At 44.5% G+C, this 15,852-nt stretch overlaps 1 protein-coding gene across 1 annotated transcript in view; it reads right to left on the bottom strand.

The window, feature by feature from the left end:
• Window positions 1–15,852, bottom strand: part of KIF27 (kinesin family member 27) — a 69,012-nt gene that overhangs the window by 29,332 nt on the left and 23,828 nt on the right. Inside the window, exons 4-11 of the mRNA XM_073546025.1 lie at window positions 14,343–15,307; window positions 13,269–13,412; window positions 12,795–12,998; window positions 11,232–11,422; window positions 10,325–10,425; window positions 10,083–10,238; window positions 7,648–7,853; window positions 1,083–1,280 (exon numbers count right to left, since the gene is read on the bottom strand). Coding sequence (XP_073402126.1) covers window positions 1,083–1,280; window positions 7,648–7,853; window positions 10,083–10,238; window positions 10,325–10,425; window positions 11,232–11,422; window positions 12,795–12,998; window positions 13,269–13,412; window positions 14,343–15,307 — 2,165 coding nt within the window. The remainder of the gene's footprint in view (window positions 1–1,082; window positions 1,281–7,647; window positions 7,854–10,082; window positions 10,239–10,324; window positions 10,426–11,231; window positions 11,423–12,794; window positions 12,999–13,268; window positions 13,413–14,342; window positions 15,308–15,852) is intronic.

The raw sequence follows: 15,852 nt of genomic DNA, 5'->3' as shown, positions 1-15,852 counted from the left end.
TCATGAGGAAGGTGAGAGATCAGCCTAAAACTACAGGGGACGAACTTGTTAATGATCTCAAGGCAGCTGGGACCACAATCACCAAGAAAACCATTGGTAACACATTACGCCGTAAAGGGTTAAAATCCTGCAGTGCGCGCAAAGTCTCCCTGCTCAAGAAGGCACATGTGCAGGCCCATCTGAAGTTTGCCAATGAACACCTGGATGATTCTGGAAGTGATTGGGAGAAGGTGCTGTGGTCAGATGAGGCAAACATTGAGCTCTTTGGCATTAACTCAACTCGCCGTGTTTGGAGGAAGCGAAATGCTGCCTATGACCCAAAGAACACCGTACCCACTGTCAAGCATGGAGGTGAAAACATTATGTTTTGGGGGTGTTTTGTCTAAGGGCACAGGACTACTTCACCGCATTAATGGGAAAATGAATGGAGCCATGTACCGTAAATTCCAGAGTGACATCGTCCTTCCCTCCGCCAGGACATTAATAATGGTTCGTGGCTGGGTCTTTCAGCAATGACCCAAAACATACAGCCAAGGCAACAAAGGAGTGGCTCAAAAAGAAGCACATTAAGGTCATGGGGTGGCCTAGCCAGTCTCCAGTCCTTAATCCCACAGAAAACTTATGGAGGGAGTTGAAGCTCTGAGTTGCCAAGCAAAGCCTCAAAATCTTAATGATTTAGAGATGATCTGCAAAGAGGAGTGAACCAAAATTCCTCCTAACATGTGCGCAAACCTCATCATCAAGTACAAAAAATGTCTGACTGCTGTGCTTGCCAACAAGGGTTTTGCCACCAAGTATTAAGTCTTGTTTGCCAGAGGGATCAAATACTTATTTCTCTCTGCAAAATGCAAATAAATTTATATAATTTATACAATGTGATTTTCTGGATTTTATTTTTGATATTCTTTCTCTTAATGTTAAAATAAACCTACACTTAAAATTATAGACTGTTCATGTCTTTGTAAGTGGGCAAACTTAAAAATCAGCAAAGGGATCAAATAATTATTTCACCCACTGATATATATATTTGGCAATCATATTTTAGACCCTTGAAATTCATGAGGCTCAGCCTTTTCGTGTACCTTGATTTGTTGCTGGTCTTTTTGCACCGCTAACTCCAGCTTCCGCTTTATATCACTTTCTTCTTTTAGCTTTTTCTGAAGCTGTGCCTGTTGTTGTCGCATGTTTTGTACATTTTGTTCAAGATCAGATGCGCACTTCTCATTCTGAGCGGAGAGGTTTGCAAGCTTCTTTGTATCCTGCTGCTTTTTCTGTAACACCTGGTTACCAATGAACATAAAATATGGGGGGATATTTACTAAGTAAAACAGGACAGAATTCCCCAAAATTCTAAATATGCAAAAAGTATTTAGTATTTAATTAGCGACTGTTTCGGTATTGTAGACATGCATGTTTTACTTTGTGTTTTTCAGAAAGCATACAAATGCCCACCAGGGACAGGTTTACTAAGTCACAGAGGTATGTCTATGCTGGCTTTTCTCCACCCAAACTTCACCATTCGGTCACTGGCGAAGCTGCTGGGGACTAGAGATGAGCGAACAAGTTTGAAGAACGTTCGCCAATCTCTAATCCGACAAGAACGTAGCACATTCGGATTCGGGTTCGCTTTCACAAGCATTTTTACACAATGCTTTTGTTATTACTTTGGCTAAGATAGAAGTGCTGGGGGTATGGAGAGGTAAGAGGAGCATCTGAAGAGTTTACAGGAGCGGTGTGCTTTTTTTTTCCCCCTTTAACTTTATGTGTGTCGATTCCAGCAACCAATAAGAACCATCCTCAACGTCATGACACAAGGTCTTCTTTGATTGGCTGCCAAACTCACATGTCTCTGGCCACATAAAAAGAGGACATCTTGTTTTGCTGGTGCCACTTGCTCAGTGTCACAGTGCAGAGAGGTTGCTCCTGCGCTAGTGCTGAAAGTGAACTCAGTGAAATAGATAGTATCCTGTCCTATGTGAAAACGATCTTCCAGCATCAAAGTAGATTGCCACACAGTTTTTGCAGTCTCCGGAAGCCCCATTTGCTACTCATCTTTTCTGCTAAAACTTTGTTTCAGAGGCAAATCAGAAGACCAGATTTCCACTTAAAAATCATTAGGCATTACAGTGTTGTTCAGGCACACTATCTAAGAAAATAAATATTGATTGTTCATTTAGTGACAGGTGACTGACAGCTGTGGGCCTAAGGTTGTGAAGCAGCAGGGTACAAGAGGGGAAGGCTACTTAGAACATGAGTGGGAGAAAGTGAGGTCGTGGGGAAGGGGGAATAGGCTTGGTGTTCGACGTGTACATGGGTAAGGTTTAACATGCATGAGAAAGCTCAACTGAACAAACACTGTCTCGTCTTATCCAAACACCACTGACAACATCTGTTACCGGCCAGGCTACTCGACTCCCTTTCATTGGCAGCCGCACAGCTGTACATCCTGTAGATGAGGCTCAGAAACCGCATGTTCTCCAGTGGATGGCAAGCGCTGCTTCCTGTGGCCTTTCCTCCTCTACTGCCTCCTTAATATCACATAAAGTACAATCCTCAGAGGTGGCCCCCCCAATCACCCCCATTTCCAACTGGGTCAAAAATTTCCAGACGCCAAAATGACTGGGGGAGGAGGGCGACTCTCACAGGGTGATGAGTCAAAGAGAAGGCTGGTAGTGCAATAAGAGACTGCGCTGTATCAGGATGCCCTGATGAAGTGAGCTGGGACTGGCTCAGGAAACGCGTTGGCAATAAAGATACCTTGAATTCTACCACAGCAGCGCAGTCTCTTATTGCACTACCAGCCTTCTCTTTGTACCAAGTCCTTGGACCTCGTGCAGACTGATGCAGCGGTTTTATGCGATTATAGGTGTTGTGACTCTCACAACCCTATCAGGTGAGCCTAACACTTGCTGTGCACTCATCTACTTTCCATACAGACCTACGCATTGGAAGCGCCCTGTCTCCCCCTTTTCTTTTCACAGGGTGATGAGTATGACAAAGGATGACGATGAGGTTGTAGATCCCACTTGGTATGAACCCAGTGGTAAGCAGCAGAGTAGCTCAGCAGAGGAGGTGGATGAGGAGTAAGATGAGAAGGTTATGCTGCGGCTTCCCACACAGACACGAAGTGATGATGCAACCATGATAAGCACTTCATCCTCAGCCCCAACTCTGGCTATAGCCAGCACCAGTCGGAGTGTGAAGTTCGCAGGGGCGGCAAGGGTTTCCTAGCCTGGGCATTTTTTGAGACCACAAAGGATGACCCAACACGTTATCTGTCAAATATGCAAAAAAAAAAAAATTGCAATAATTTGACAAGTACATGCATGAAACGGCACATGCGTGATAAACATGACTTAGTGTAGGGATTAGTGATGAGCGAGTATACTCGTTGCTCGGGTTTTTCTGAGCATGCTCGGGTGTCCTCCGAGTATTTTGGTGTGCTTGGAGATTTAGTTTTCGTCGTCTTATCTGCATGATTTGCGACTGCTAGACAGCTTGAATACATGTGTGGAATGCCTGTTAGGGAATCCCCACATGTATTCAGCCTGTCTACAAGTCGCAAATCATGCAGATGAGACGCTTACACCGCTCCCTTAACCACCAGGTCCTCATTGAAGCTTCAGTTCCAGGCTGTAAATGCTGGGTCATACCCTGTCTCATGCATGGCCCATGCCTGCGCCACTATAAAATTTCCACTGTGGGTCAATTGTTGCCACTTTTCCTGGGGTGTGCCCCTAATTTGAGCAGCTTTTTGCCCTCCTGAAGGTGTTTATGTGTTTGATTTTGCCTCCCATTGAATTCAATGAGGTTTAGATACATTCGACGAACTGTTTGGCGAACATTGGTCCGTTCGGCGAAACCGAACCTTGCTCATCTCTTCTGGGTACAGGGTCGGTCTAGCCTGGCAGGGTACGTGGGAAATCCCCAGTGGGCCCTTGGCTGTGGGAAGGAGAAGAGGAGGAGTCATACGCTGGTAACGACGGTCGTACACTTTCCAGTATCAATCAGGACGTGAGTCGCAGTGGTTCAGGTAATGATGAGATGGGCGTACACATTCACAGCCGACCTCTGCTATGTCGGCGGCCATTTTTCCATGAGCGTGCCGACCTGCAGAGGAAGACGATGCCGCCGGGAGCGCAGGCAGGTAAGAGGAATGTTTTTTTTTTTCTTCTCTCTCTCTCTCCCTCAATCGCGGGGGTCAGGATGGATACACATACGGGGGGATGGGGGCCAGGATGGATACACAAGGGGGGTGTAAAGGGGGCCAGGATGGATACACATATGGGGGGGGTGGGGGAAGTGGGCCAGGATGCCAGGATGGATACACATACGGGGGGGAAGGGGGCCAGGATGGCTACACATACGGGAGGAAGGGGGCCAGGATGGATATACATACGGGTTGAAGGGGGCCAGGATGGATACACATACGGGGGCCAGAATGGATACACATACGGGGGCAAGGGGGCCAGGATGGATACACATACGGGGGCAAGGGGGCCAGGATGGCTACACATACGGGAGGAAGGGGGCCAGGATGGATATACATACGGGTTGAAGGGTGCCAGGATGGATACACATACGGGGGCAAGGGGGCCAGGATGGCTACATATACTGGGGGGAAGGGGCCCAGGATGGCTACATATACAGGGGGAAGGGGGCCAGGATGGCTACATATACAGGGGGAAGGGGGCCAGGATGGCGACATATACAGGGGGGAAGGGGGCCAGGATGGATACACATACGGGGGGGAAGGGGGCCAGGATGGAAACACATAAGGGGAGCCAGGATGGATACACATACGGGGGGGCCAGGATGGATACACATACGGGGGGCCAGGATGGATACACATACAGGGGGCCAGGATGGATACACATACGGGGGGCCAGGGGCAGGACAAGAGGCCCGGATGGATACAAATGGGGGGCTAGGATGGATACACATGGAAGGGCAGGACAAGGTGGCCGGATGGATGTGGCCAGGATGCATATATATGGGGACCGGGATGCATATATTGGGTGGCTAGGATGGAGTTATGGGGGGCCAGAATGCATATATGGCGCGACTAGGATGGATATATGGGGGGTGCCAGGATGCATATATGGGGGGGGGGGCAGGATGGATATATATGAGAGGGCAAGAATGCATATATGGGGGGCCAGGATGGATATATGGGGGAGGGGCAGAACAAAGGACCAGGATGGATATATGGGAAGCCAGGATGCATATATATGGTACAGCCAAGATTCATATATATATATATATATATATATATATATATATATATGGGGGGCCAAGATGGATTTATGGGGGAGGGGGGCAGGACAAGGGACCAGGATGCATATATATGGGGGGAGGGGCCAGGATGGATATATATGGGGGGGGGGGGCAGGTTGCATATATGTGGGGCCAGGATGGATATATGGGGGGCAGTACAAGTGACGAAGAAGCAAATATATATGGGGGGGGCAGGATGTATACATATGGGGGAGCCAGGACAAGGGACCAGGAAGGATATATGGGGGGTCCAGGAGAGATATATGGTGGGGCAAGGCAAGGGACATATGAGGGCCAGTATGTATAGCTGGAGAAGCGGGATGGATATCTGGGGGCCAGGCTGGGGTATATTATAAAATAAAGGGGGTCAGGCTGGGGCATATTATAAAATATAGGAAGCCAGGCTGGGCGAGATTATTAAAAGGGGGCCAGGATAAGGGACCTAATTACTGTTAGAGGGCCAGAATGAGGAACATGTTATATTAGTTTATGGTGACAAGTGGGTAACATAATTTCTTTAGGGTCCAATGAGAGACATTATTACTACTGTAATGTAATTTACTTTTTAGAAAACAGTTTTCCATGGAGGGAACAAAAGGGAGGTCCTGTTACTGTGCAGGGCGGTACTATATCGCTTTTCTTCTTCATCTAACGTAGTGTAGAAGTCAGGGAAAAAGTGGGGAAAGTGCTCTGGAAGCGATCAGCTATTGATGACTTATTTTTTGCAGAGACGAGTCCTGGCTGGAAGAACTGACGGCGGTCTGTGCTGGTTGAAGAAGAAAAGCGAAGATCAAAGACTTCAACTACAGACGTCACTGGTGAGTCAGAGTATTACATATACACGCACACTATATACTGTGTACAGAGCTTCTGTGTATAATGTCACTGGTGATCACTGTATTACATGTACACTGACACTATATACAGATCTCCTGTGTATAATGTCACTGGTGATCCCTGTATTACCTGTACACTGACACTATACACTGAGCTCCTGTGCATAATGTCACTGGTGATCACTGTATTACCTGTACACTGACACTATATACAGATCTCCTGTGTATAATGCCACTGGTGATCCCTGTATTACCTGTACACTAACACTATACACAGAGTTCCTGTGTATAATGTCACTAGTGATCACTAATCTGTACACTGACACTATATACAGAGCTCCTGTGTATAATGTCACTGATGGTAATAACAGTGTTGTTAGTATTGTGGTTTGCATTCATAATCAGTATTGTAGTATTCGGTCACTATGTGGTGGTAATTTGCGGTCTGGTCACGGTGTGGCAGTATTTCTCATTGTATGTGGTATTATTTGGTCCCTATATGTTGACAATATGTCATATTATTCAGTCACTATGTGGAGGCAATATGTGGTCTGGTGATGGTGTGGTGGTATTTGTCCCTTGTATGTAGCATTATGCGGACACTATGTGGTCTGGTCATGGTGTGGTTGTATTTCTTCCTGCATGTGGTGGTATTGTTCTTGGTATAGGGGATTGTGTTGTGTATGGCGGTCATTTGTTCTCTCTAATATTAATTAGGAGAAGATTCTTTATTTCCATTAGAGATTAAATACTTTGTCCACAGTGGCAGAAATGCACTTATAGGGGTTTCCTGTGGAACAAAGTACAGGATAAGTGATAACATATTGATTGGCAGAGGTCCAACTGCTTGGACCCATTCAGCAAAATGTGGAACTTTTTATCCCCATTAGACTGGAGTGGCATGTCCGACTTGACCACTGACCTATTCATTCCCTCAGTGACTGCACTTGTTTTCTACTAGAAGCTCAAAAGAGAATGAATGGAGCTGCGGTCAGATATCCCACCTGCCGCTCCATTTTAAAATGGGGATAAGTGTCCTATCAACGATAAAGCTTCCTCATTCTTCCAATTGGTGCAGTTTCTAATGGTGGGACCTAAGCAATCACCTATTCTGTGGAGCCCATGGATCGGTGATAATTTGTTTTAACCAAAGAACCCCATTAATGTAAACTACCGTAATTATACATCTCAGTTATGGGAGCGCACAGTAGATGTGCAGGAGCCGCCTGTGTTTTACAGCCGATGGTCCACTATAATGGGGACAACGACTGACAGATATTTGCATATAGATGTAGGGTGGGCCCCTAGAGTCCATTCCCCTGGTGGGCCCTAGACACCCCAGTGCGACCCTGTCTGGGTACGTACTTTGGGCACTGGGTAAGCTGCTGGGGACATAATTCGGTGACTGAAGAGTTTTTAAAAATCTCATACATATTAAATAACAGCTTTTTACAGAGAGATGCGCATGAGAATATAATTTCTATGATAGAAGTGTCTTATAGAAATGTGAAGACAGATTCTAATTACATCGTACCTGCATTTTTAATTTTGCAGTCTCCATTTTTTTACGGAAATCTTTCTGGAGTTTGGTTTTCTGGGCCTGATCTCTGAGCTCTTTGCTTTCCAGTTCTTGTAACAGCTTCTGAGCTTCGGCCAATTCAGCTTTTGCCTGTTCTGCCTCCTGTTCCAGCTGTGTGATCTTTAGAGAATACTGCTTGTTCACAGACTGAGCGTCATTGCCTAGAAGTCAAAGTCTTGTAATTATTTAGTTATTTTTTGTGAGAGCTGATAACAGTAAAAACAGTTGCGGTATCCCAATATTTTATTAATCATACATAGAAAAGAGAGTGGTAGGCCAGGTATTTGCCAAAAAGGCGTCTCCAGATGACGATAATGATCACATGGAGGAACACTTAGGCTGTGTGCCCACGTTGCGTTTTTTAAGCGTTTGCGCTGCGGAAATGCTTAAAAAACGCTAACAAAACGCATGACATTGATTTTCAATGTAATCCGCAATTGCTTTGCCCATGCTGCGGATTTTTCCGCTGTGGAATCGCACTGCGGTAAAATCCGCAGCATGTCCATTAATTTTGCGGAATCGCGGCGATTCCGCCGCCATAGGATTGCATTGAAACGCTCACTTTACGCATGTGGCCATGCCCACCATGCGAAAAGTGAGTGTTTCACGTGCAGATGGTATCCAGGGTCTGGAGGAGAGGAGACTCTCCTCCATGCCCTGGGTACCATATTCCTGTAAAAAATAGAATTAAAATAAAAAATAGGGATATACTTACCCTCTGTCGGTCCCCGGAGTCCTCCCGACCCTCAGCGATGCTGCCAGCAAGTTCCGTTCCCAGGGATGCATTGCGCGAATGACCTCTGATGACGTTGCGGTGTGTTTGTGATACAAAAATATGCTCCTAGCTGATTCTACAATTACTATTCCTGTGGATTTATTATTATTAGTATGTTTAGGATCGTTGTACAACAGGAAGGTGAAACTACACTCCAGTCTCAAGTCCAGGACTACCCTGCATTTAGCTCCATCTATGTTCGCATCAACTCTGACCAGCTTTCCTGTCCCTGCTGAAGAAAAGCATATCCACAGTATGATTCTGCCACCACCATGTTTGATGATGTGGATGGTGTTTTCAATGTGATGTGCAGTGTTAGTTTTCCAACACACATAGTGTTTTGCATTTAGCACAAAAAGTTCTACTTTGGTCTCATCTGACCAAAGCATTTTCTTCCACATGCTAGCTGTGTCCTCTAATAGCATGGATGGGATGCAGCATGGTCATGCCTGCCCATCAAATTCGTAAGTTATTCCACTAAATCTGGCGTACATTTCTGGAGACGGCACACACTGGGTATCAGACGCTTGATTCACTGCAATGAATGAACTGCCCCCATACTGTGTGTGCTCAGCCAACTAGAGATGGTTACATCCAAAGAGACGGAAGACAGGCAATATTCACTAGAGGCTGCAGATGGAGAGGCATGTGACCAGACCTGTCTATCAGTGGCCTTCATAATTAACACTGCACATGGCATCAGAACCCAGCACATGTGCAGTGCTATCATATTCACTAGAGTATGCAGATGGAGAGGCTTGCCATGATTATCTTTGCACATGGTAGAGGACAGCCATATCATGTATGCTTCGCTATACAGCAGAGGTCTATGAATAGTTTCCATGATATTTCCCTTATGGAAATGCTTAGAACTAAAGTGTTTACGGTTGTTTTATATTGTCTTCTGAACAGAAATAAAGTGCTTGACTTAAGAATTGGAATACCGCTTCTGTAAATGATCATTGTCCTAACCACTGAAGGAAAGATAAAACCAATGAGCACATCTCGAGTGCCTTTGATCTGTAAGTATTCAGGTGACCATCTGGATGGAAGAGTCATTTCTCCATTTATCTAGAAGGGGCATCTTCAATTACATTATTAGAATTGTAAGAGCTCAAAGGTTCTCACAAAGAATAGCATCACTTCACGGTGCCAAGTACTTCAATAAACCATAAACTATTTATGTGTAAGGACAAGCATTATAGGCTTCAGCCCTTCTGAAGAAACATTTTCACTGAACATCTGCTACAGAAGAAGACACGCTACGGCAAATATATTCGCTGGGAGTCAATTTTTCGACATCAGCATGTGTTAATATATGCATAGAAACTTAGGCGGTTATTACATTTTGCGAGTCATAATCGTATCGGAAAAAAAAGTCACAAATTTTCCGTTCTTTTTAAAATAAAAAGAGGGGAGGGTTCGGGAGGAGAGGCAGAGGCTCCTCTGCCACAAAAACAGCGTAAATTATATCGCAATCCTTCACTAGAACATAGTTGACATCGGCCAGACCTTTTGGATTGCATATAGCCAGAGATGCATTCTGTATCAGGAAGTGTGCCCCCTTAATAAATTGGATGCATCATACCCTAGCACATCTTAAATGTAGACTTACTTGTCTTTGCCAATTCGTTAATAAGCTCCTCTTTCACTTTGATGTTTATGGTCAGTTCCCTTAGTTTTTGCTTTGCCTCGGCCAGTCGAAGCTCCGTGTTTTTTAGTTTCTTCAGATTAAGACTTTGGTTTTCCTGAACCGATTCCATTGCGATTTCTGGAACATAAGAAGCAACAAGCAGTGACCTACATGTTCCATATAAATACTTTGGATTCTTTTTAGCATATAAATCAATATATTACCAGACATATCGTCTCTGATGGTGGACGATTGTTTTGTGCCATTACTCAATGCTCTGGCTTCCGGGACCTGTCGACGTGTCCATGTCCGATTGATGGAACGTCTGCAGCAAAGTCAACAACAAAATTATTCACCTTTATGCAAAGATATCACATTTTGTTACTCCATTCTCTGCATTTGTTTGCAGAGTTACTTTATGAGTTGATATGGATAAATGGGACTAACAGATGAACAGGTTGGTACACAAGAAGAACATTGAGGGGCTTTCATGAGGACCATTATGATACACTTTTAAAGATACCTGTCTCGGACCCTAAGCCTCAAAAAACGCCACCATGACACTTCAATACCATTTTCTACATTCTACCACTGCCCTAGTCACAGGCCAGCCTTTATCTTATCAAAACAACTTGTCCAGTTAGCCTTTACATTAGCCATCTTAGTCCTGCCTCATTTCTTGTAACTCAAGTCATTCCAGCAGCGCTGCACTTCTCGCGCACCCGCAAAACGAGCTCTTGAAGCACCTATTCATGAACAGGACTGTGGCCGAATGGGCATGTGCAGTATGCTGCTTGAAGCCAGCTTCACTGCACATGCTCAGGAAGGGACACTAGGGAAGGGCATTACGATCATGAGGGAGACTTGCAGCGATACTGGAATGATTTGGAAAACCGATGGGCGGACAACTCCTTTCAGCTTCTCCTGCTCTATAATGTGCCGTCTGTAGATCATACAAGAATGGGGTACTGTTGCACAGTTCTGGATGGAGAAGTGGCTGCGCATTCTCCCTTTATACATTTCTATAGGGGTCCCATACACGGCTGAGCACACGTGCTTGAACATTTTCTAACCTCCTGTAGAAATGATACCCAGATTTAACATTGCTAGAATTTTCAGTCAGTTCATCACCTAAACGGAGACTTTGGAGGATTACGCTTCAGGTTTTTATTTGGCTTCTCAATTTCCTCATCACTGTGGTCCGAAAACTTTTCATGTGAAACTTCATCTTTTTCTTCTATTAAATCCAGAAGAATCTGGCTACGTGTTCGAAAGCCTGCGACCACTCGTTCCAAGGAGTATGATGGTGGACTGGTGCGCACCTAGAATAGAACAAAGGCTAACAGTTACCCTACAGACCCCCTTGTATGAGAAACTGCCCAATCTAAAGAGGGCTGTCATCACTCTTGTCATGTCTGTCTAAATATAAAGTCCCCATGGAATAACAATGCTGTAGAGTCTTTTCTTTTCTGCTAATGGTCCTCTGTTATTCCTCCTAAAAAACAATACAAATAAATTACCAACTTGGCATTACCAATCAATAGGGGGTGCCAAGGGTGTATTGCTTCATGGCGGCCACCGTCGGAACTAACCGGACAGTATCACACCTCAGGTAGAAGTTTCTGCATCCAGTTCTGGTAGGAACAACAGAGTAGTAATACAATGCAGAGTTCTTGTAATAAATGCTATTCAATTAAGAATAAAGGTATTTACTAAAACTGACAAGTCAGGAGAGCTGCTGGGCCCTCTTTAAAGGGAACCTGTCATCGCCTGTTTTACAGTATTCTAGGAAGATCTATGAGTTGCAAACCCACCCTCTGCATAGCCCCAAATATTTATTTTATAATTTCTCCATACAGCGCGGTCAGGCCTAATGGGAGCCACTAATCCTGATATGACGTCTCCTCTCTGATCGCAAACGCAATCCTCCTGCACAGCTTCGTGTAGATGATGTGTCCTATATCATCCACACAGTGTCCCAAAATCACGCTCCTGCGCAGGTGTACTTCTCTCTGCTCTGCTGAGGTCAGAGCACAGTGATGTCGTGCACTTGTGCCGGCTTTACTTCTGGGTTATCGGTGCTCTTTGGCCTCTCCTGACGCATGGGCATTACAGTACTTTGCTCTGTGCAGAAGCGTGATGGGGGGACGGGACATTCTGTGGATGTAGGACACGTCATCCACATGGAGCAGAGCAGTGGGACGTGACGTCGCTAGATCAAGATCGAGATGCCCATCACACCGGACCACGACGTATGGAGGCATTCTAAAAGATATTTTTGGGGCTGGGCAGAAGGGGTTGAAGACTCATATACACGTTCCTAAAATACTGTAAAATGGGCGGATACGGTGTGATCAGTACTTTATATTGGGAAAAACTGGTGACAGGTTCCCTTGAAAGAAGTTTTCTTGTGAAAACAATGTATCACCTCAGAATTTCAAAATTTTTATATATGGAGGGGCAGAGAATATGCTTCGCCCACCATTTCATTTATTCTCTACGGGCTGCTGGAAAAAGCCAAGCGCAGTGCTCGGAAGTCCTATAGGGAATGAATGAACGTTCTGACACTCCATTCTAACGGGGATAAAACTTCCCCATTCTGCCACGGATTAGTGAAGTCCAGTGAAAACAAGCTGACTTCTTTATAACAGAAGCAAATGACTGAGCATTCATGTATGTCACCCTTATCCATACCTTCCTGGGCTCTGACTGCTCACTCGACTGCCTCATGCTGGAAGACAGCATCTGTAGCTGATGATTTAGTGGAACACTGTGAGGTCTCCTAGAGGTTATCTTCTGCTTCTCTAATGGACCCTGTGAGGACTGCTTCTGCGAAAAACCTTCAACCTTGTACCTCAGCTCATCAATCTGGATTTGTTGTTCCACAAGTTTATCTGTCTATATAAAAACAGTTCAGTAAATATTGGTTATAGATTTCTGGGTAGGTTTCAAGTCTTGCAGGGGGTTTTTGGGATTAAGTTTCTTCAGCCTCTCCTGCTCCAGCAATACATCCATCATATAGCATTAGGAGGTTAAAGATGCATCAAGGGAAAAATGAAAAGCATCTTGAAATGTCTACAAATAATAAAATCCATATTGTTTTAAGGCAAAACAGTCATGTTATCCACAATATTCTGATTGAGAAAAATGGGAGACAAAGTGCGGTACCTGCAGAGTCTTGATGTGCTCGGCCTCTTCTAAAGATTTCTGGTAATGCTGGTTTTCTTCTAGCAAAGATTGAATGTTCTCTTGTAACGCCTTCATCTCCAACTCCTTCTTAGCAAAGACCTCTTCATCAGCTGCAAGAGAATCCTTGAATGAACAGCAATTAAACAGTATGTTAGTCGCATGTGACCCTTCCATTATCAGTAAAAGGAAGGCCATATTCTTCCTCACCAAAAGAAGCAGATGGGTGCTGCAGGCCTACTTAGTGCCTATGAGACTGACGAAGACAGCCGAGTGCTATATCCCCGTCAGTGCTATAGGCACCCAAAGGAGTCATTCAGCTCCCTTCAATCCAGATCACACTGAAGAGGAAAACTGCAGTGGGCCTTGGTAGAGGTCCCAGTGATTGGACATTTATCGCCCATCCTGTTGATATTTGGTAAATATCTCATTTGGGAAAACGCTTTCAAGCCGATTTGCTGTTATAGGAGACCCAGGAAAACCCCTTAGAGACCTGTAACGATGTCCAAATTGGTTGTCACCAAGAAATGGCTGAAGTTTTCTAGCGATGTTAATAATTTGAGAATATACTTTAATTATGCAAATTGTCTCTTCAGAGAGGAAGAGGACTAGAACTCTAGTGCCACCTATTGGAGGTAGCAATCCTAAAAGTCAATGTTGACCCTTTAACGAGCCTAGTTACATGACTTAGGATAAAAGCCAAGCCATAATCTTCATTTGCAGACACTGTGTTTCGGGGTATTGCCCCTCGTCAGTGCAAAGTGGGAGATCTGGTTTGGCTGTGAGAGAGGCGTCTGACCGATATCCAAGTAGTATCATTTCTCCTTGCGGAGAATGACATTGTCCGCAAGGAGAAATGATACGTCTTGGATATAGAATATACTTTAAAAACTACACAAGATTTTGGGCTATGTAAAAGTCAATATATGGCTTCAACCACCAAGAGTAAGTCTCGACTCAAGCTCTGTTGCTGGTCCACGGCAACGGAGCAGGGGCAGAAAGTAAGGGTTGTCATTCTTGGCCTCATTGTATCTAAATAGATCTGTGCTACAATACCTGACATTTCTTCAGTTCCCTTCTTAGCTGTAGTATGGTGATGTGATAAGGCTCCTCTCGGCTTTCACCATCTGCACCATCTGCACCGTCAGTTCCAGACATGGCAGTGATATTGCTTCTTAATTCCTCTGTCATGACCAGCCAACTCTGAAATCTGTTCTTTTGGGCTTTTTTAAGACCAGAAATATCCTTAAGTTCATTTAGCAGCTCCAAAGCTTCTTCTATACATACTCGATGGTTAAAGCATTCCAGCTGATACTGGGCAAGCTGCTCTTCTAGAACCTGAATTCTGGACTTGTCCTGGCTCCAGTCTTGAGACGCTTGACTGATTCGACTTACCCTACTGCTCTGCTGGTTTTGCAAAGCTTCCCGAAGTGCCTTTATCTCCAGCTCCATTTCATCAATTCTATCCCAGTCAGGGTTATAATTTACAATTGGCTTGTTTTTGATATTCCTGGCTCGGTTGGAGTACTTAAGGGAATTCAAAGATTCATCAAAGTCAGACGTAGAAGGACTAATGCAAGTAATCATGACTGTTTTGGCATTTCCACCTAGGGAGTCTTTAAGAATACGAGTAATCTTAGCATCCCTGTAAGGAACATGTGCATTTTTCCTTTTTTGATCTGCAAGTGCACTTATTACATTCCCAAGAGCAAGCAAGCCGCTGTTAATTTGGATGGACTCTTTAAATCTCTCTCCTGTGTTCCCCGTTTTTGTGACTCTTTCTGAACCTGCCAAATCTACAAAGTGAAATTTTGAAGAGATCATCTGGACCAACATCTTGGATCCATTTTCTGCATTCCCTTCCCTTTGTTGGCTTATACTTATGGTGAAGATGGCATGAGAGCGGCTGGAGCGCTCATTCATCTGAGTGGTGCTAGTGTGGCGGACAGCACTGCCAGCTTCCAGAAGACTCATGACCTCATCTGCACTTTCAACTTGGCATTCCTTGGCACCGACAATAACTGGAGAGAACAGGATAAAAGATCATTTATTAAAAAAAAAATCATACACAAAAAAGTATAATGAAGAAACATTAAATAAATATAAAGGATAGATACAGTGCCTGCAAAAGTATTCACCCCCAACCACCCCACACCCCTTGGCATTTTTCGTGTTTTGATACCTCACAACCTGGAATTTCACTGGGGTTTTTTTTTTTTTTTTTTGGAGGGTTTGCATCAGTTCATGTAAAGAACATGCCTACAACTGAGAACATTTGGTTTTCTTCTTGATTGTGAAGCAAGCAACAAATAGGACAAAATAACTGAAAACGTCAGTGTGCGCAGCTATAAACCCCCTAAAGTCAGTACTTAGTAGAGCCTCATTTTGCGGCAATTACAGCTGCAAATCACTTTGGATAAGTCTCTGCGAGCTTTCCATATTTTGCCACTTGGGTTTTTTGCTCATTCCTCAAGGCTAAACTGCTCCAGCTCATTTAAGTAAGATGGTTTCCTCTGGTGAACAGAAAAAGTCTGACCACAGATTCTCAACTGGATTAAGATCTGGG

Source organism: Dendrobates tinctorius, unplaced genomic scaffold (assembly GCF_039654945.1).
Source record: "Dendrobates tinctorius isolate UK_male_01 unplaced genomic scaffold, ASM3965494v1 ptg000144l, whole genome shotgun sequence".
Taxonomy (NCBI): domain Eukaryota; kingdom Metazoa; phylum Chordata; class Amphibia; order Anura; family Dendrobatidae; genus Dendrobates; species Dendrobates tinctorius.
Note: the sequence above shows the minus strand (reverse complement) of the source record. Positions and strands in the feature narration are given on the sequence as shown.